The sequence below is a fragment of the Crocodylus siamensis genome, chromosome 12 (genome assembly GCF_052110815.1).
Source record: "Crocodylus siamensis isolate JL-2025a chromosome 12, ASM5211081v1, whole genome shotgun sequence".
NCBI lineage: Eukaryota > Metazoa > Chordata > Crocodylia > Crocodylidae > Crocodylus > Crocodylus siamensis.
In genome coordinates this window covers 42818749-42840320 of record NC_143406.1, presented here as the reverse complement: position 1 = coordinate 42840320, position 21572 = coordinate 42818749, and the positions used below count along the sequence as shown (strand labels likewise).

Here is a 21572-nt window from a genome sequence, read left to right as displayed (position 1 = left end):
GATGAGCATGTGGAAATACTCTGTTGATCAAACCCAGCAAGCTGATGAACAATTAGGACCAAAAATATGTTTGTGACTTCCCACTCCCATTAGGTGATATGTTAAACAAGCAGGATGGGCTTCCTACTGGAATGTGAAGGAAGAGTGCTTCCTCGTGAGAATGCTGAAATCTGTATTATTTGGAGCAATTTATAGAATAGTGGGGAACGCAAACAAAGGGCAGTCGATTGATTTCCCGCCCCCCCCCGCCAAAAAATAAAGACACTTTGCTGCCTTTCCCTGGCAAAGTTATCCCATTGACTCGGCTTGAAGCTGTCCTAAATATGCTTTCGTACTGTTTTTAGTGCTTCCCTCAAGCTACTGTTTGTTGAGTAGGACAGGACACATCCCGCTCTACATCTCTGCCTTTCTTGCACTATTTGCTGAAATTCGCCCATACGCATGGGACTATAAAGCATGAAGCTGCCTGTTCTACAGCTGGTAAAATTGTCTATGCAATGCTGATTCCTTGGTCATTGAAGGGAGAGAGAGAGGCCTAAGCTTGGTCTTGCTTCCAATTAGTCTAACTTGACAAGAGATGATTGCTCATTACTGCTTTTGCAGACTGGGAGTCAAAGGCTCTGAAAATGGTCCCTGTGCACGAGCTCACCCAAGCTGATTTAGTTGTACAGCACTCTTGAGGAAGCTGCATTTTGGGTCCCACCCGTGCAAAGTGGAGTAAGGACCCTTGGATGTGATGCAGGTGGACTAGTGACTGTGCAAATCCAGAACGGTGGTATAGTATTCTTCTCTCCATTCAGCTTCTGAGTGCACTAAAAGCCGCTATCTTACCTGTTTTCCTTGCCTGTGTTTGCTGTTGGGAGTTTCCCTAGCATTGCTCCCATGAAGGAAATGGGTTGGTAATCGCCATTTATTGTCGGTCTCCCCCTAGTCAGGAAGGCAAGACATTCCCTTCACTCTGTGCCTTCTGAGAAGATGGGCGCATTGGCTTTCAAGGGTGGCAGAGAGGGGCTGCTAGCCAGAAGTCCTGTTAGGAGCTGGAATGCACAGCCCCATCCAGACTGCCTGTATCTGGATGCCTCCTGATCCTCGGGGAGATGCAAGAGGGCCCCTTCTGGGGCGAGACCTGGAGCAGTGGCCTGAAGACTGTGGCACAAGCATACTTCATAGTGCATGTGGCCTTACTCCTAACAGGGCATGACTGGCTCCAAACATCCGGTCTTGCCCCCAAGTTTGAGTGCCCCACAGTTCACACACAGTAGACAAGTGGAGCTGTGCTATGGCAAGGGGTAAAATTCTACCTTGTTACTTATGTCCTTTTAAACGTTTGTTTCCTTCTTGGCTGCGTAGGTCTCCTGTGCAGTGGTTAGGAGCTAGACAGCAGGTAAGGGAGCTGCTGACACCAAAAGAAGCAAAGTTCTGCTTTGATGCAGCTGAGGACACTGCTGCCCTCCCGCCAGTGCTTCACATAGCTGTGTCTGAACCCTGTACCACTGTTTGCCCCCCCACCGACCCCTGTCCCCTGCACCGAAGCTCATCTCCTGGGGATTGCAGGCCACCCCAGTTTACTGACTGCTTTCCTTGAGGGAGATGCTGAGGAGCTGAATGACCTGGAGAGTTCTCGGTCATTAGTTACCACTGCTTCTGCTGGTGCAGCTCTGGAGTGTACATCCTGCACCAAGGGCTCCCCAAGTCAGGGTAAAGTACTGTCTAGTACAGGAAGCCTAGGTGCTGCAGCGCAATATATATAGACGATGCAGCTGTATGCGTTACCCCATGTAGCAGTCCGTGGCTTCACCAGGGCTTGTGACTGCTCTTGGCTGACAGCCCGTGGTGAGTATTAAGCTACTTTGCACTGATTTATGGGTCCTTCAAATTAACCTTCTAAAAACAAACCCAAAGGCCGCCTCTTGTGCCCTGCCTATTAGCAGCTAATCACTGTAGCCGGCGTTTTTATTGGTGAACTCTCCTTTACAGCAATGTCTTGCAGCGAGGTTAATCAAATCTTAACGGCAGTGGGTGCTGTTTAAAAGGGAAGACTAACTCTTTACAGGGACACCTTCATCAGATGTTGATAATTGCTTGCTTCCCTCTGAGAATTGTCAGGTTCGCTCTCCCAGCAGTGGCGCTCCTCCCCTCCAGAGCTTGGATACATGCAGAGAGGTGGGAATGGTATCTGCCCTGATTCTGGGTCTGACACTATCTACAAAACCTTTTGCCAGGTACTTTTCTCCTATGTGAATGTTTCCCAATTGTTAACATGGACAACAATATACTGACAGTGTGCTAAACTGGATGTCACTTATTCTGCCCCTTTCATGCCCATCACCTACCTTGAGCAGAACTTGGTGGCTGCTGGCTCTGGTCACCTGTACATCCTGATTCCACGAGCCAGACCTGGGCTGTGCAGCATTTGGTTAAGCTGTTTCACAATTCATGTAGTATCTAATATTAATTGGCCACTTATCTGACTGGGGATGAAAGACTGTGTGGCCTGATGAAGAGGACTTTGTGGGAAACCTCTTTGCAGGTGCTAAGTGTAGCCTGATGCACAAGAAACCTGCACACCAGGATTGTACAGACTATCTCACAACTGTCTGAGAGCTTAGAAGAGTAGTCATCCTTTTATATTTCATTCCCTGAAGTGCCATCCCATCCTGGATCCTACCCAGGTGTGTGAAGCTCCAAGTTCCACTGCAGCCTCCGTCCTTTTCTAGACTGGCCCTAGACTCTGAACTGGTAAGTGGGTGACTATTGATTATAATGTTGCAAGCATGTCAGGAGTTTGGGAGCTGAGCTATTCAAAGGAAGTGTCTGCTTTTATGGTATAATTGTCTAACAAAAAGCTATATATAAGCTAAATCAGCTACAGCCACATTTCCCTGCCCTCTTCCCCGCCCCCCTTAATGTTTGGCTTCAAAGTAGTGAGTGGGAATAGCCCTGCATTTCCTCTGTCACTTCCTACAAGGGAGACTTCCATGTCAGTCAGATGTTTAAAAGCACATCTCTGCTTTAGCTAGCCACCCCTCTCCTGTGTTCCCTCTGCAATTTAATCACAGCTGAGGGCTGCCACCTCCCTCTTCCTTTTCGGTTCTATAGCAATGCCATCATCTCGAGTTCATGATCTTTCTGGGAACTGCCTTACATTTAGCCCTATGACTTCACTGTAGGAGCAAGCAAGAATGAACAGGCTGGAAAACGAGTCGGCTCATGTTTAAAATAGTAACAGTGCTCTAAAAAGGATGAGAACAGGATGTGGACAGCAACTGGGTTTATCGTCCATGTAGGATTTGTTCAAAAGCCTCGGTAGGTCTGAAAAAGCTGAGAGATGAAAAGCAAGCGTTAACCAGTGATTCGGGTTTACGGAGCCGGCAGGGGGCGGCAGCAGCCGCTTTCCCCTAACATGGATTCCAGATGTAGGGGCTGTGGGAGGGGAGAGGGCGGGAACGTTTCCAGTCACTGACTTCATTAGTCTTGTAGAAGTTGGCCCCTTTTTCCTCTTTCTATGAACCGTGCTGACTTTAATTTGTTCGTTAGACATCTGCCCTTCATCAGGCTTCTCTTGGAAAAGCCACCCTGTTTTCTCCAGTCACCTGCATGAGCAAGCTGTCTCACTGCCCTCTTCCACAAAGTGCAATCCTTGGTTTTTGCAGTTTTCAGCTGCATGGAGAAAGCTGGGGCCTGTATTTTGGTACCCTTGTTAAAGCCCAAAATTTCAGCTGGGGGAGGGGGGGAGTCTCATGACTCAGTTTGACCTGCTTGCTTGTCTTGGGCAGCAGGACACTAAATAGATTTTTTGGATCTAAAATTACTAAGTCTGGCCACCAAGAGTAAGTTGATGACTGCATTATCAGTGCCAGAATTCAGAGGGAAACCATGATGGAGAGAGCCAGCCCCTGCTCTTACAAGGCTTGAAAAACTGTCAGCCTCACAAGCAGCCAGCTATAAATAGCTGGAGAGTTGCTATCAACTGAAAGGCAGGTTCTGCAGTGTTTTCCTATTAGTAAATGCACTCATATCGGACTTGGGGACCTTGGCCAGAGAGGAAGAAGCTGGTGTGTCAGCTGCTGGAAGCAAAGTCTCTGCAAGCAAAAGTAAGCCGTGACTGTGTTAGGAATTTCTCTCTTGTGCCAATGCTCAGAGGATAAGAGTTGTTACAGCTCATGGCTACAATCTTGGCTGTACGGCTCCTAGAGATCCCCTGTGCGTCAACCAAGTGGCAGCCAACATAAAGCCGTTTGTGATGGATAAGCAGTGGCAGTTTTTACTTATTGCTGTACCCAGTGCCCATTACCATCTGACTTCCCAGACCCTGCTTGCTGCTGTCTACCTGGACTCTTATGGGTCTGTGGTTAGAAAGCCTCAGCTCTTCTCCTACAACCTCTGGATCAGAGATCTGGCTGGAAATGGATACTTGGCATTACGTGAGATGAAAAATCATGGCCATGTTTGTATGGCTCAAGCTCTCAGTAGATTGGCGATTTCCTTATATTGGAGTTTTGCATTGGCTTAATTTGCTCCTTTTTTTTCCCCTCAACTGGTGTAAACCTTTACATGAACGTGTTTTAAGCTGCTTTTAACTTAAACCTGTTCCAAGCCACTGTAAGCCAGACTGAAGTAGGAGCATCCACATGGGACTTGTCATAGGTTTGGATTGATACTTTACATTAAGCCAGTGTTACTCTCTCATTCAGACAAGCTCTTAGAGATGGAGATAGACAGACTGACTGAACTCCACATTAGGGGAAAAAGAAACACTTAATTCTGGTGGGATGTAACTTCTGGTGGGAAAGATCTGACGCAGGGTAATAATAGAACAAAACTTAAATCAGGCTGCCATTTCCCAGCCAGAAGGACAGTGAGAGATGGACACACAGGTCAGGCCACTGTTAGTTTTCTTCCCATCTCCAGCGATGAGGGGAGGATTCCCCCTTCGGCAGTCTTCTGGAGCTCAGCTTCTTCCGCAAGGATGAGAATTTGTCTCCGAGGACTTTCCTTAACCCTACGCTGCCCCTGGTCAAGGACAAGTCCTTCATGGTGGGGAGCTGCCCTGTAAACATTTCCCACCTGGCAAAAGCATCCACAGTTTCATCCACCTGGGCCAGTTCCTCCTCAGAGACATTCCTCTCCAAGGCAGCAATGCACATTTCCAGCCACAGCTCGTACTCCTTGATGATGTCTGTGGTCTTGGTAGTGCCGTCCAGTTCCTGCTCGCTGTGCGTGTCGGCCAGAGAACACAACTGCTCATCGTGCTCCAGCTCCTGCCCGATGGAGAGGGCCTGGCTGCATGTGTCCGGGGTTAGGGGCTCGGACAGGGAAGTGACTGCTTCGGAGTCGTTCTCGCAGCACATCCCCGAGTCCGAGCTGAATGGCAGGAGGTCCTCGGAGGCCGACAGGTCTGTTGGCTCCTGACTGGCCCAGGCTGACAGTACAGTTTGTGTCCAAGCATACAGTTTCTGTGGAGACAGGAGAAAGGTTTCATTTTGGAGAATGAGAGAGAACTTGGCACAACGGCAAACACCAGGGGGCCGGGATATTCAAAGGGCCCATTCAGAATTGAGACCCAAGTGGCTCAGGTTTTCGGGAAGTACTGAACACTTCATCTCTGAAAAGAGATTCCCTTTTCAGATGGTACAAGGCGGGTGCCTACAGCCAGAAGCACCCTTAACAGTCCCAGTGGTGCAGCGGAGAGAGAGAAGAGCAGAGCTGCAAACTGAACTCCTCTTTGGGAGGGACTGGGTGCGAAAGATGTATCTGCACCTTGGCGGCCTGCAAAGCCCCCGCCCAGTCCCTGCCCTGATGGTTAAACGAGGAGGCCAGGGCTGGACCACTCCTGAGCAGTTGGTGCTCATCCGCACACCTCTGCGGGCCTTTGATCAGGGTAAAAGCAACATACCAACCCGTGCCCCTCTAGAGGCAGTGATATGAATATTAAATGTTCCTGAGAAAAAGTGTGAAGAATCTCATTTCAGCAGCCTATTAAATCCTGTTTTAACATGCAATTTCGTTCCTCATCTCTCGCACTGGAATATGCATGAGGAAAAGCTGGGCTCCAGGAAAGAAGTCACGGAAAGCGAAATGCCCGAGATGATTCCCTGTTTAAATATTTAAACGCTGCAAACAACGTGGCAAACAACGAATTGCTCCCGGCACACTGATTCCTTAGGCGGCTGGGAATGAAGTGTAGCAACTGACAGTCACCACTTGATAACAGTCTCCTTATGCGGTGCATTGCTATGTGTGGGGTGCTCTTTTGCTTGGCTTTCCACATCCCCGCGCCCACCTTCTTACATACCAGTGCCTTTTATCTTTACATTTCCTGTTACTCCACAGCTGGTGTCTTTGCAAAGTTGTACAATTGCTCAAGGACACCCAGTGGAGACAGCCGGGACATACAAGCACGCGGCACAGCCCCTAAGGCGGGCTCAGGGTGGGACTGCACTGTGCTCCCGGGCAGGATTTGTGCCGGGCTTGTTCCAGCAGAGGGCACCAGTGCCACGCTCTGGCTAAGCCTCCGAGCTCTGCGGGCAATTTGCAGAGCTGCTTTTCCCCCAGGTTTCCTTTCTTCCTGCTCTTCCCTCCCCCTGTTGTCTCCTTACTGCAGGCCAGTGATATAAAGAGACTGGGCTGAGTGTTTGGGAGAAGGCTGCCATGTTTCCCGTTTCAGTCCGAGAGCAAAGCCTTGGAGAAGAGTTTTGTACAGGGAAGAAATTGTCCCTTTGAGCTCAGCTGTATCTGAACAGCTGAGATCCCTTGCTATTTTTCTTGGCCAGAAGGAAAGACTTCCCTTCCTGCCTTGATGCAGTGCCTTGTATGATTAAAGCCAGCCCTATCCTCCTCCATACACAGGCGCACGTATCAGCTAGTGTGGCAGGGGCCAGAGCAGGGGGTGATGACAGTGAGGCTGCCTGAGAGCTGCAGCTATGCTTGGGATTTTATAATGGCTCTTTAAAATACAGCACATCAATGAAACTCCAAAGAAACCAAAACTGCTGCCCGGCCCAAGCCACAGTGCTTGAGGGAAGCACGAGTCCAAGCAAAAGTGAGCTGAGGCCAGGACATTCAAACACACAAGGCTGTTTTTTTCCAGGTCTAGAGAGATAGCTCTCTCCAAAATCACTGTTACAGAGCAGAATCCTTTCCAGTCTCTCTGTCTGCAGGGTTTCTTTTACTTTGTGGTGGTAGATCTGGCTGTGTGTTTTGTGCCTAACCAGACAGGGGAGCCTCTGCACACACTTGTTACTGCAAAATGAATGGTTGTGGAGAAGCAGCAGGGACCTGGCCTGCTCAATATACTGTTGAGCATGGCATCAAGCCTGCTGTTTGACACTAGGGCCAGTGGGTTGTAGCAGAGGGTGATCCTGCCCTTGCCCACATCTGTTAAATCCCTGGGTGAGTTTGACATGGTTATAAGTGAGGATTTCCTCTATGCAGTCACGTAGAACAGAGCAATTTGCAAAGGGCAGGGAGAATAAATCTCTAGGGTAAGGGATTGAGCTAGGCTAAATTGAGAAACTAAATGGAACTAATGTGTTGAGAAGACAAGCCTGGGTCCCTTTCCAGTTGCTCTCCTCACTGCAGCCTTGAAGAAAAATACTACAAACAAATCAAGGTCAGAGATGCAGGATATGCCAGTGCTGTAAGGGGAACAGATTGCATTATGTGCCTGTGGATTTTTTTGCTCTAAGTTGCAAGATAAACTAAACCCTGGAACAAGAGGCTCTTAATTGCCTGATGTCTAAATAACTCACAGTTATGAGGGCAGCTCAGATTAATTGCAGTGTTCATCCTCTTACAGAAAGATTATCTTCCTCCTCTGGGTGCCCTGCCCGTAACCTGCGCTGCAGTCATTAACCTTGGCAGCATTGTCTGCTCCAGGCGGGAGAGCAGCTTTGTGCCTGGCATTCCCCAGATCTATTACTTGGGACCTGAGCCATTATGTGATTTAGGCAGGTTGGTTGTTCTCCAACTGGAAGAACCAATAGCAAAAAGTAAGGCTGACTCCAGATGCCTGGCGCTGATTTGCTGTGGCCTCGCAAAATGAGTTTTGCCGGCAGCTTGGCTTTCTGATCAGATTTTGCTTCCAAACATTCTTTGCCCTCTCCTATTTCATCTGCCTTTCTACATTTTTGTGCAGCCTGCATCAAGCCTCTTAGAGAGTTGAGTACAACTATAATACATAGCCTGTACCTCGTCTAGTTATTTTCTTGTGGGCTCAGAGGTAATCATGATGCATGGTGGTGAGGGTTGTCTCTTCTCTTTGATGCAGCTTTTGCTGTGGCATTGGGGAGGCTGAACTAATCGCAATATTCACTGCAGTGAAACAGGTGTTGAAGAAAGCCATTTATAGAAACATTAATTGAGCGATTCTTGAAAAGGAGTAGCTGCATTGCAGCTCTTATCCCCTTGACTTGTAAAAATTGAAGCCTAGTGCTACTGGGTGTGAGGATCTCTCAGTTTTAGATCCAGACAGTTGATCTAGAAGATGAGGCTGGTGAGCTGCTCCTCACAGCGACAAGCAACACAACCAGATATAGTGTGTTCTGGCTCCATTTGCAATGAAAACTGTTTTCTGTATGAAACAGGTTTTCCTTCCAAACTGAACAAACAAGAACTAAGGAAAAGAACCTAGAAATCCCCCTGGAATTGCACAGCTAACTACAGACATGGTGAAAACACAATGCGTGGAATTGAAAATGGGCAGTTCTGGAAAACTCGGTCTCTGAACAAGATGTATGTCCTTTGGAGAGAACAGAATCAAAACCAAGATGGGCGGTTTGCAAGAACTGCAGTGTGTTCTTCTCAGCGCTAGTGAGACTAGCTGTTTAGCCACTAGTGGCAGATAGCATTAGCAGTCATTAATACTGGAATGACCTATGAGTGATGTCTAAAGGTAGCTGTGCTAGGAGGGGTTGCTTTGAGACAAAATCATATTGTCCCATAGCAGAGGACTGGATCCAGAAGCTTTCACATTCTGACTACATCTCTGACCTTGGCTCTGCCTCCTTCTCATTAGTGCAATAGGGATAGCAGTTACCACCTTAGTGTTGGTGCACAGCTCTGGAGGCTGCCTACAAAGCGCAGAGTATTAGTCACAGTTTGTCATGTTATGCCCCCTCTCCCATGGTAACTCACACTGACACCTGGGGCTGAGCTGTGTGTATTTTTAGGCCTGTCCTTCCTATAACATGTTCACAGGATGCTGTTTCAGGGATAGACTACCAAGCTACTGGACTTCCTTCTTCACCCCAGTGCCCTAAATGCAGTTGTAGCAGTCTGTCTCTCACCCGGTAACGCTCGACGAGTTTGAAGCCCACGACATACTGCAGTTTCCTAAGGCAGATGGGACAGGGCTCCAGGGGCCTTAGAAGTGCTTCGTCCAAACTCAGCGCGCCTTGCATGATGCACTGCAGCCACCTGCAGTTCCCCAGGCCGATCAGGTGGCAGATCTCATGGCACATGACCTTCCAGGAAAGCAAAAATCACAGAAGAAAAGGGTCACTCCAGCCCCCACCACAACCTCCCTTCTCTCTGCCTTTCCACATCTGGAGGGAAAGAGGAATCCAAGCTCCTTGTCAACTCAACTACAGGCTCCCTCCAGGCTGGTCTGCTAGTGGCCGTGAGTGAGCCTAGTTCCCAGACTTCCAGTCTATCCCAACATGCAGACTTTCTGCTTCTACAGAATGGGGGTCTGGATATTGTTTTTGTAAGCAACTCGAGTTGGTGGGGGGGAGAGCGCTTTTGGTGGCACACAGTCATAGGTCAGAAACACTAGATAGCCACCTGAAAATGCTCCAGCCACCCAATCTAGCTGCCTTCCTCTCCCAGTCAGAGATCCAGTGGGGACTGGCAAAGCACTGCAGGAAAGACTGAGCAGTCAGCAGGGAATGCAGAGAAGTATGAAGCTGCAACAGCTGGTCAGTGAAGGAGCCAAGCCCTGTAAGAAGCCCTATAGAAGGAAGTTTGGGGAGAAATAGCAAGAGGATGTGTATGCAGGGGGGAGGATTGGGTTACAAGGAGTTTTGAAAATGTGCAAACTTTTTGGTGGGTCCATGTAGGGTCTGGCAAATCCCTTCCTCTATGCTGCAGGTTTGGGATTAAAATTGCATGCACCTGTTACATCTGTCAAGTATTAGAGACAAGTGCTTTCTAGGCTGGTGGGAACTCTCTAGTGACAGCACTGGGCACAGAGAGGGGATCACCTATCTGCCCACCCAGCTCCTGACAGGCAGCGCTCCAGGCGGCACCCTGAGCACGAGACTAGTAGTGGGAGCAGAAACCCAGACTTGATGATAAAAGCAGGTCTCGCACTCTCACGGTGCTGCTCTCTGTCCTGTATGTGAAACAGAAATGAAACCCCTTCACTCTGCTCAGGGGTCTTGTGAATTAATGAATGACTGAACAGGATTGGAAGGTGCAAAGTGATGAGCAAGATGTGTTAACACAAACGCTTTGTTCCATTTTCACTGGCAGTGGTTAGGTCGCTCTCACTTCTGCTTCTTGAGACATGAAGGCAGGATCTGTGGGTTGCTGTAACATAACCCTCCTGCTGCAGGACATTTGGGTCTGTGTAGGCTGCTTACCGCACCTTGCAACACTGGACCATCTCCAGCACACTGAACAGCAATGTCCGGTCTCCAGTCTTCTCTGTGACCTTGCACAGCTTTCCCCTCCGCGGGGCTGGATTTAAGGCGCTACAGCCTGCCTGGGGGAAATCGCCAGAAAATCTGGCAAAGCTGCAGACTCCCACTTCTGTGAAGACAGGCAAATAAGAAAGAGATGTTCTCTTGGCCTACTATCAGCTGCCTGCAGCTGCCCCTAACCTATAGGCATCACAGTGAGAAAGCTGCTTAAGTACAATCCAGTGACTGTATGCCTCACTGCACTGGATGGGGTGGAGCATATATCCCAAAAGGCTTGTACCATGTCAGCCTCGCCTGTACACATCAGCAAGCTGCTGGCAGCATTGAGTCTTGAGTTTCCAAGTTTTAAACTGAGAAGTCCTATTTCCTATCAACATGGAGATGAACAGCAATCCCGGGAAGGACCTGGCTATTTTAGTTTCCCAGTGGACATGGCCCACTACACTATACAAAACCCTTCTTGCTTGTGCCCAACATGGGAAGAATATACAATGTGAATCCCACCTTGTTCTGGCAGAAATTTGCTGAAAGTGAAACTCCAGGTCTCACAGGGGTACAGGTCCACGAGTGTGAGTCCAAGGACACAGAGGGCATCCATGGGCTTGTTGTTCTTTAGGAAGTTCAGGATCCCATCTGGATAAACAGTAGAGAGAGGGTAAATATCAAATCAGCCTGGAAGATGAGGCAAGAGTCCCAGTTTCCACTGTGGTTTGGAAGGATGAAAATCCAAGCTAGCAGAGTTCCTTGCCCAGTCGTCTGTCTCCTCCACCCGGGGAACTTTCAGACTTTGCTGTCCTGGAGATGACGCTATGACACGGAATGAAACCAAAGGAGAGCTCGAGGGACAAAGAAGTGGATTCTTGTTGGGCCAGTGGGTGAATTCAATGCCAAGGCAGATGAACGAAAGGATGCACTAGTTCTTGCTGCTGTAAGAACTTCCTTGTGGGTATCTCAGCCCTGACCTGTGATAGCTCCAGTACTGCCTGCAGTACTAGGCAGCATGGTGGCTTTGCTAGTTTGGCAACCAAGAAGCCCATTTTGCTTGGGACCAAAATGACATCTGAACCCCCATTTCCTAACATGAGGCTAACAAATACCCACCCCACTTGCACTGCCCAGGCCATTTGTTTAGTTTGGCTTTCAGCAGCAGATGGGGAAACATGGGCCAAAAGGTATTCTGTTCCCTTAGGGAGGACAGAGCAGATTTTATCTTGCAAAACTTAAATGAAATATCTCTGACAAATAAAAACAGAGGGAAAATATGATGTGAACTGCTGCCTTGTCTATTTTTTCTATTGTTCTTTCCAGCCCCAAAGTTCTCGGTTTTCCACTGGAACAGGATTTTTCCCTATTCACTTCCTTCCTCCTGTTTGGGCAGGGAGATGAATACTCGGATGTTTCCCAAGGGAGTGGGTGTGGGCCGAGAGGCCGTCAGGAGCCGGTGTGCCTGGCAGATCACTCCACGCTCTCCCCCATCCTTACCTGTGTGAAGCTGCACCCTGTCTGAGTCCTGGTTTTGTCGGTAGCAGCAGCGAATGGACGAGATGGGAATGGAAGGAAGGCACTTTACCCGAAGGCCCAGGAAGAAAGACTCAACACAGCTCCTAAGGGAATCCAGCAGTGATATCTCAGAAGATCCTTCAATGAGATCTAAGAACAAAAGCACCAGTGTCAAACCTTATAGCTAGAGAGAAGCTAAAACACCTGAAGGGACTTCTTTAGAGCTAATGGGAATGAGGTAGGGGTGCAGCTGTGTTTTTGGCTGCTTATCAAGGTTTGCCTGGGGGTGGGGAGAGATGGGTCTCTAGGAGAGGGTGCTTGCTTAGTAATCTTAGTTGCAGGTTCTTTGTGGCAGGCCTCTCAAAGCTTCACCCTACAGCTGTGGGTCCTGTGAGTATTTGAATGTAAATATATCAGAGGACACACGGGACAGGACCCCTCGGGTTATGAGCTGCCTCCAGGGTCTCCCTTCCCTCCAGTTGTTGTCAGTGACCCATGGCTTTGAATCAAAGCTAGACGCCAGCCCTGGCATCCCAGTATCTGATCACAGGAACACAAGGGCCTTGCTGTGGCATTGGCCATTTGCAGGCTTTGCTCTTGGATGGAAGAGTTAAGTAACCTGTCACTTCACTGCCGTGGCAGTAGCAGGGTGCTGGCCATGCCTTCACCTCCACTGCTACTACCTGAAGCGTGTTGTGGGCTCTTCTTGGCATTTCTGATTTTTAGGCTTTGTAGTAAGTTGAAAGTTTGGAGCAGATGGGTTTTAGGTGTCTTTGAGTAAGTAGTTGCTGCGCATGATGGCCTGGGGAGCCCCTCCCAGCCTTTCGCTCATAAGAGGCTGAAAAGGAAGTTGTTGGTATTTATAAATCACCCCCACATCTCTTTAAAGATGTTCCCCCCTCTCCCCTCCTTGTGCAGGCACCTGCCTTACCGATAGGCTGCAGGTAGATGTGCTTTCGATAGAAACTCTGCTTCCTCCTCAGCATGGAGTGATAGAAGGTTTCAAAGTCCTCGGGGGCATCTGGGTGGCTGAGGATCCAGTCAAAAGCTGTCCGAATGAGCAGGGTGCAGAAGATCGTCCTCTGGGGGTTGTAGGCTTCAGAGAGGAACAGCTTCTCTGCACTGGAGAAAGCTTTGGTGTAGAGCTCCTGCAGGGCAGGGTTGGTTGAGATGAGGGCATCCTTCAAAGCACGGGGCCCAAAGCTGAACTCCTGAGCATGTCTGCACTGCAGCATTGCAGATGGGGCCAGGGACTGTGATACTGCCTAGGAAGAGTGAATACAACCACTGTCTTTTAGACCTGTGAGGCACCTGCAACCCTTAACAGTTTGCTCTCGAGTAAGTTTGCAGTCTGGGCTGAAGTGCCGGTTCCCTCTGTTTACAGGAGTAGCTGATGATGTACCAGCAGATGACGCTCAAAACAGGTAGCCTAGTTCCTGTGTTTTGTAACGTGAATAATACATGTTGTGCACTGCCAACTGCTTCTCCTAGCACCTTTCTACCTCTGCTCTTGACAATATTGACTCAGAGTATCTGCTGGATGATCTGAGCAGCCTCAGAACTTGGGTCCGGGGCAGACTGCCAGCTCAGATGAGTGAATGGACGTGGTGAATGACTCGTGTTCATTTGTTCTATCTGCCCATCAAGCTAGGCACTTATGGCCCCGCTCTGTCATGCCCGAGTACCTTTGTAACCTTTGTACCACCGTGGATTAACATCAAGAACCCTGGAGCTGATACAAAAAGGTAAACTTAGTACAAATCAAAGCATCCAGCTGAAAGGAAATGCTGTTAGTGTCCTGGGAACAGCACCTCCAGGTTCCTTACTTGGAAAATCCCAGACTCGGGAATTAGGCATTTGATTACCATTACAACATAGGTTCCTCTGGAAGATCCCTGCTTGGGACTCTGGGGAAGGAAAGAGGGGGCTTCCAGCCTGGGTTTATGCTGAGCCTAGCGCATGCTGGGATGGGACTAGGCCTCCAGTCTGTGCTATGGAAATACTGTACCCATTCAGAGCAAATGTGGGCCTTTCTCCTGGGTTTGCAGGGCCTTGTTTTTAAATAGCTCCCCATCATCTGACACACAACACAATGAAAGTCTTCGAAAAGAGGAGGGAACTTTTCTTTGTCCTTCCTGTGTCTCTACTGTACCTGTTCTCTTCTCAGACTTGAGGAAGGGCACCTTAGGCATGTCTACACGTCACCCTACGGCAATGTTGTTACTGTGCTGTGCTTTAGTACTTATAAGGAAGTACTACAACACAACACGGTAACCGCCCGTACTGCAGCACACAGGTTGGTTTAGCCACGACTTTGCCGTAGCAGTGCGTTAAAATGGGGGGAGCGTGCCGTTACGGCGAAGTAGCTGCTGGTCACGTGTAGACTCATGTGATCGCTATGTCACCGTAGCACATCACTACTGTGACAGAGAGCGACATGTAGACGTGCCCTTTGTGTCTGGCTTGTCTGCCAACTCTCCCAAATACACAGTTGATTCAATGAAAGATACTGTCAGAAGAACCCTTGCTTCTCTCCCTTTACAGATGGCAATCCAAGCCTGTACATGGAGGCACTTTCCATTCTGCAATTACTATCCACAGAAGCCCCAAACAACCTACATTAGCAAAGCAAACACTTGTGCGTTAGCAGATATAGTGAAAGCTATGCCATACCCTGGTCCAGACTGGTCTAAAAGATCAGTCTGACTTCCTTGCACACGCTGGCCCTATTGCAGTAGATGAGAATCTGGCCATTAGTTTCATGGAAGCCAAGATTTCACCCATTCAGTAATTTTGTAATAATCATACACAACCATAATCCAAACACCAGTTTCTTAGTCACACTTAGCACCTACATGTAGAAACTATCAGCAATGTGAAAGGCATTAAGGGATCATGGATACCCACCCCCACCAAGGCAGGCAAGAGGAGACGGGAAAGATGGGGGAGAGGGGGTTTCTAAGTGTCTTTGCTGTGGTCCTGGTTGAAACTAATCTTGGCAAGAAAGGTTTTAAGAAGCACGAACTACCTTTTATTAGTACTTCCCTGGTAAGTAAATCTAGTATTAGAGGCAGGGTCAAGGGGTGGTTGGGGAAGTTTTTTGTTGAAAAAGATGGGTTTTTTTTAAATCAACATGTCAAGAGAGAAGAGTTGTAGCATGTGACTGTGAATACTACTGTGTGCACAGCCCTCTAGTGCAGCTACCTAGCTTCCTGTACAGGATATCGAGCATGCTACAGCTGTGGGATACAGATATACGGCTTCTCAAAACTGTCCGTACGGTGGGTAGTCTGCACAATGCCTGCTGTAGCAAACCTGATCAACCTCCTACTGAGAGACTTTCAAAGGGGCGTTGTGTTGACCACACACAACTCCAGAGCGGTCAGTATTGGCTGAAGGCACTTAGCATCTTGTGGGATCCAGTGCAGGAGTTCACTCGTTATCCCATATTTGCCTGGTGTGATTCCTGCCTAGTTCTCCTGCACTCAATGTTTTTGCCTATAGCAGAATGGCCACAACCTGTTACATTGTGCAAAACCAGCATGATTGATTGCTTCCATTTCACAAGCTTTCCTAAAACACTTCACTAGAGAAAATTAATGGCTAGGAAAGGCTCGTGGGCACCTTAAGTTTAAAACAGAAGCTGGTTTACAACCTGAACTATAAGAAATGCATTTTGTGCCTGCTCTGATATCTGGACATGCTCTTTCACTAACTGAAGTGGTGGAAAAAGGGCTATGTAATCCTTTGCTTTTGTGTCAAGGAAACCTTAGTACAACCTTCAGATGTAATATCACAATGGGGGCTGGTTTGTGGACTCCAGCAGGCTCTTTTAATAAGAAAAACCTGAATAATAAAAGTAGCAATCGCTGCATCCATATTCCCACCTGCTCCCATGGAGCAACCTACCTTGGGGGTCTTTAAGAGGAGACTGGACAAGCACCGCGCTGGGGTCAGATGACCCCAGCGCTCTTTCCTGCCCAGAGCAGGGGGTCGGACTCAATGACCTACTGAGGTCCCTTCTGCCCCTAAAAATCTATGACATCTGTGAATACCAGCAAACTGCAGAAAGGTAAAGGCAATATGTGTGTGTGGGGGGGTACCTCCTCCTCCTTCCCCTACTCTTCCCCAAAACTCCCCAAGCCCTAAAATCTGCAGAGCAAGCGTAATCTGAAGTACTGCAAAGTTTCCTAAGATTTACAGGAGAGATTAAGAAATGTAAAGCCCTAGTCTGGTCACTAAACTTTAGTGTGTGGAGTAAATGATTTGTGCACTGAAGGCGTAGTATGCCGGTGTGCCCCCACAGCCCCTCAATGGATTTATGTATTCAGCATTTAGAAACCTGTAAAAAGGTTGTCCTCACCTTTTCCATCACACACGAGCACACGCTGTGTACAAGGTAGCACACAGAACCCCAAGACTTTGGCATCGATCCTACGCTGCCCAAGGTAGCTGCAGAGGGCTTCAAGGACAAAGCCTTTGGGACTGGGGCTCTAGGGACCCGGTCTGCGCTGTCCTGTCTGGCTGAGGAAGTGCTGAGACAGTCCCCTTTGCAACTATTTTTACTGGGGAGTTCTGACGGCTTTTAACTTTTTTCGCCAGAAATCTTCCTTTCAAAATGGAGCCGCCTCTTATCACACAGCAGAATACAGCCAATGCACTCCTCCCTGACAGCTCCGCATAAATGCGATTCAGTTCCTCGTAAATTATTCCCTTTGTAAATCAGCTACCTATCAATGACTCCCTGTGATTGACAATTACCTATGAATTATTCTTTTTGTACTTCACGGTTGTGTCACTTATTCTCAGTTACAGTGACATTGGCCTGACAGCAATAGCATAATTACTGCCGACGTAACGCAGCCCACGTTCACTGGAATCTGGTGAGGAGACGAGCCGCCCAGGGTGTGCAGAGGGTGTGTTGGTCCCAGGGGGAGAAACGGGTGTGCAGATGCTCATTGTTCAGTGCTTTAAAAAAACAACCTGGCCTTAAACTGGGCGATGTTGTCTCTAACCGGCTAATCTTAAATTCTGGATGTCTTTGCGTGCTGCCTTCTTCATGCGAACGGTGGGCTTCAGACCCTCAAGGAGGCCTATGGATTCTGTTTCTTCACCTCTGAACTTTTCTGAGATATTCAGAGAGAGAGAGACGTTAAACCGGGCGCTGTGTGCGTCTGGGGAACCGTAGCTGACTTTGTTAAAGCTGATTAATTGCTTGAATTGGATGCTGTCCTGTAAATAAGCAGCCATAGTGCAGAAAATTCATAGCCCGTCAGCCTAAATGAAAAGCCCCAAGTGCACATAACAAGCATTAGCTTGTCATGGAGAAATGCCCTAGCCAGTTAGTGATCTGCAAGCAGTGCTGCTTTCAGATCATCTTGTTACCAGGATAAACAGGGATGCAAGGCTGAGGGCAATTTTCTCAATTTGTCTGTTGACGTAGACTAAAGAAAGATTTTGCTCAACTAAGAGACTGAACTCATAATGTGGAAGAAAGTCAAGACCTGGGAGAGAGAGGGAAGGACGCTTGGATGTTGAACCCCTCTGCAAACCAAATTTCACATTCCTTTAAACCCATTTCCTCCAAGCATGCGAGATCCATCTCTGCTGAAGGAGAAAATAGGCTGGATTTGGCTGCGTGTGGAGACCTACGCAAGCCACCGTTCCCTGGAGCAACTGGATAAGTAAGGTCCAAGGTGGCAGTTGGTCAGGCTGGGTGCGTTTCATGCCATAAAGCTGTAGGTCCTGTCACCACAAATGCCATCTGATTCTGCTCATCCTCATTTGCAATGCCTCCAGGAAATGTTTGTCACTGTGAAACGTGCTTCATTTAGTCCCCCTGGCAGGAGTCATCCCCAGCTCTGCGGAAACCTCCAGGGACTTGCAAACATATATGCGCTTATGGGTAAGGCATTTTACCCTTCAGTTTGTAGCTGCGATTGGTCTGTTGGCTTTATTACTGCCTGAAGGCCTAATCCTGCAAGCTTCTAGTCAGGTGAATTGTTCTTATGCAGCAAGTTGGACTGAAGTCAGTCGAACGACTTGCAGAAATAAAGGCTGGCAAGATTAGGGGTTAGTTTTTTAGGTACGTAGGTAGCTAGAGGCATGTTTGAAAGCACAAAGGTACCCAATCCCCTTTGATTTTTTTTAATATTGTCTGTACTGAAAAGCAGAAAAGGGTGGATTCTGACAAAGCTCAATCTCACATGAATATCCATTTCCCTAATTTCATGCTTCTCTTCTAAGGGCTTTATACGATGCATGCCTTATTATAACAATAGCTTGCTCTTTTAAGCAAATATGGTTCTTCGGGTAAATCCGATATCTTTTATTAGACATTGGTCTGCCTATGTCCTTAGACCAACACGGCTACACCCTACACCCCTGAAACATGGAAGATACTGTTCTTTTAAAGCACCTGCCCTCTGACCATCTCAGCGTGATTTGCGGACCTGAATGAATTAAGTCTTGAATCTCTCCAGAAGGTAGGTTAAATGAAAAGTTATTTGTTTGTCGCTGCTGCGTAGAGCTGGACAATTTGCCGCTAATAGATGCTATTTTCTGTGCCTATTTTGGCAAATGCAGGGAGGATGCAGCTGCCTTGTCCCTTCCACATTCCTATAGGAGATGCAGGGGTTTGCCCACTCTCTAGAGAAGCAGCATCTTGCAACAAAATTCTCTGGAGACGCCCCAAGTTCAAGCCACTACTCCTAGCTCGAGGCCCCTTGTTCACCTCCTCTCCAGGGGCCTTATGCTTTCTAAAGTGAAACTTTCAGAGCTGCCTAGATAGATTTAAGAAGCGAAACTGCCCAGTAAAGCAATGCTGCAGTTGTAAGGCACAAGCCTCTGTGCAAATGTTTGCGGTGTCCTTTGAGCTCAGCCACTATTAGAGCGAAGAGACTTTGTTAGCCTTGGTAGTCCGAAGTCAAGTAGAAAGCAGGGTGCATTTCCAGCTTTTAGACTAGCTAAAGCGTGCGTGTGTGTGTACAAGTACATATGCATGGCTGAATGCAATATATAATATGCTGCAGGTTGCCATGTGTGTACACACGTGTACATGTACATAGGCATGTGTGCAAAATGCTTCGAAGTGTGTATGTGAATGTGCCCATGCGTGTGTGTGTAATACATATATGCTGCAAGGTTGCAAAGTGTGTCTATGTGCGTGTGCCCCCTGCATGTGTGCGATATATGCTGTGAAGTGTCTGTATGTATGTAAATGTGCACGTGCACGTGTGTGTGTAAAATAGATGTACTATATATGCTGCAAGGCTGCAAAGTGCGTGCATATATACGGAGGCGTGCGAGAGGCGCAGCACCGCCGGAGCGTGAAGCGATGCAGCCTGTTTGTGGACCAGACTCCGTCTCCCACGAGCCCGCCGCCCCGGCCCCATGCTCCAGGCGGGACGCCCCGGCCCCGGCCCCGGCCCCGGCCCCGGCCCGCCGCCCCCCGCCGCGCCGCACTCACCTGGAGCCGCCGCCGCTGCAGCCGGGCTGGTGGCGGGCCGCGCCGGGCCGGGCCGGCGTCCGCAGAGCGGGAGGGGCGCGGCGCGGCGCGGCGCGGGGCGGGGCGGGGGGTCTCGCCGCCCCGCCCCGCCCCGCCCCGGCGCGGGGGGGGGGGGGGCCCTGCGCAGACTCGCACCCCGGCGCGCGGGGGGGGGCCCTGCGCAGACTCGCACCCCCTACATTCTCCCCATGCTCCAGGCGGGACAACTGAGGCCGGAGGGCAAAGCGCTGGTCCTTGGCACCGCGCCCAGGGAGGGCTGGGGGGCAGCACCCGGGCCGGGGCACCCTTGACCACCGCCTGGAAGATCATGAGCGCCGCCCTGGCTGGGATTGAGCCTACGTCCGCCCTGGGCAGCCTCGGGTGTTGCGGGGGGCCGGCGGGGAGTGACCGGGTTTTCTCCGCTGTTCTCCCGCTGGCAGCTTCCAGCGTTTCGGGTCTGAGTCAGAGGCCGTGCCCCTTTCCTCCGAGAACGTGCCCAGGCCCTTTGTGACCTGGCTGGGCGCCGCCCTCCCTTCCCGGGCCTGCGGGGAAGCTGTGTTTGTGGGTCAAGGACTGAGGCAGGGGAGGGGGAAAGGGGGTCCCAGAGAAGCTACGAGTCCCTTTAGGAAGCCAAGCCCCTGAAAGCCTTGGGCTGGGTGATGGGATCCTAGCACCACAGAAAACTGGGCTGGAGGGGACCCCATCCCTGTGCATCTAGTTCAGCCCCTGCTCAGAGCAGGACCAGCCCCAGCTCGATCATCCTACCCAAGGCTTCATCTACCCAGGGCTTAAGAGCCTCCAAGGAGGGAGAGTCCACCACCTCTGGGTAACCTGTTCCAGTGCTTCACCACCCTCCTAGTGAGAGAGTTTTTCCTAATATCTAACCGAACTTTACCCTTGCTGCAACTTGAGCCCATTGCTCCTTGTTCTGCATCTGTCACCACTGAGAAACCCTTCAGGGAGTGGAAGGCTGCTCTTAAGTCCCCGCTCGCTCTTCTGTTCTCCAGACTAAATAAGCCCAGACCCTCAGCCTCTCCTCATAAGCCATGTCCCCCAGCCCCCTCACCATTTTCATTGCCCACCGCTGGACTCACTCCAATTTGTCCACATCCTTTCTATAGCGGGAGGCCCAAAACTGAACACAGGACCGCAGATGTGGCCTCCCCAGTGCTGAATAGAGGGGAAGGATCACTTCCCTTAATCTGCTGGCAACACGCCTACCAGTGCAGCCCAGGATGCCGGTAGCCTTCTCGGCAATAGGGCGCACTGCTGGCTCACATTCAACGTATTGTCCACTGTCACCCCAGGTCCTTTCTGCAGAGCTGCTGCCCAGCCAGTCAGCCCCAGCCCGCACCGGTGCAAGGGATTGTTCTCTCCTAAGCGCAGGTTTTAGCACTTGTCCTTATTGAACGTCATGAGATTCCTCTTGGCCCAATCCTCCAATTTGTCTAGGTCACTGAATCCTAGCCCTACCCTCCAGCCTATCTACTACACCCCCGAGGCTTGGTGTCATCTGCAGACTTGCTGAGGGTGCGCTCTATGCCATCTTTCTGGTCATTTATGAAGATATTGGACAAAACTAAGTGGGGCGCTCCTTGATATCAGCTGCCAGCTAGACATCAAGCCATTGACTACTACTCTCTGAGCCTGATGATCCAGCCAGATTTCTGTCCACCTTTTGAGTCCATTCATCCAACCCATACTTCCCTAGCTTGCCTGTGAGAACGTGGTGGGAGAAAGTATCAAAAGCCCTGCTGAAGTCAAGGTATATTGCATCCGCAGAGCCAGTCGTCTTATCGTAGAAGGCAGTCAGGTTGGTCAGACGTGACTTGCAGGATGGTGCCCGGGAGGACTAAAGCCATTTATAATCCTGTCTTTTTAACACTAAATGGAGAAGTTATTCAGAGCATGGCAAGGCGCCTTCCCCCAGGAGCGGGAGTGCT

General features: G+C 49.5%; 1 protein-coding gene across 1 annotated transcript; it reads right to left on the bottom strand.

Annotated features, from left to right (window-relative positions):
- Positions 1-3198: 3198 nt before the first annotated feature.
- On the bottom strand, positions 3199-19701 carry AMZ1 (archaelysin family metallopeptidase 1). Its single transcript, XM_090024364.1, has 7 exons — positions 19612-19701; positions 13075-13408; positions 12126-12293; positions 11148-11276; positions 10589-10752; positions 9288-9464; positions 3199-5456 (listed from the first exon to the last, which is right to left on the bottom strand). The coding sequence occupies exons 2-7, from the start codon at positions 13376-13378 to the stop codon at positions 4890-4892; spliced, it is 1509 nt and encodes a 502-aa protein (XP_089880490.1). The 5' UTR covers positions 13379-13408; positions 19612-19701; the 3' UTR covers positions 3199-4889.
- Between the last annotated feature and the right edge of the window lie 1871 nt (positions 19702-21572).

Coding starts and splice junctions, on each gene's coding strand:
- AMZ1 (XM_090024364.1), bottom strand. CDS start 13,378: ATGCTGCAGTGCAGACATGCTCAGGAGTTCAGCTTTGGGCCCCGTGCT. Junction 11,277..12,125: donor CAGGGTGCAGCTTCACACAG/GTAAGGATGGGG, acceptor CTGTTTATCCAG/ATGGGATCCTGAACTTCCTA. Junction 5,457..9,287: donor AACTCGTCGAGCGTTACCGG/GTGAGAGACAGA, acceptor CTGTCTCCACAG/AAACTGTATGCTTGGACACA.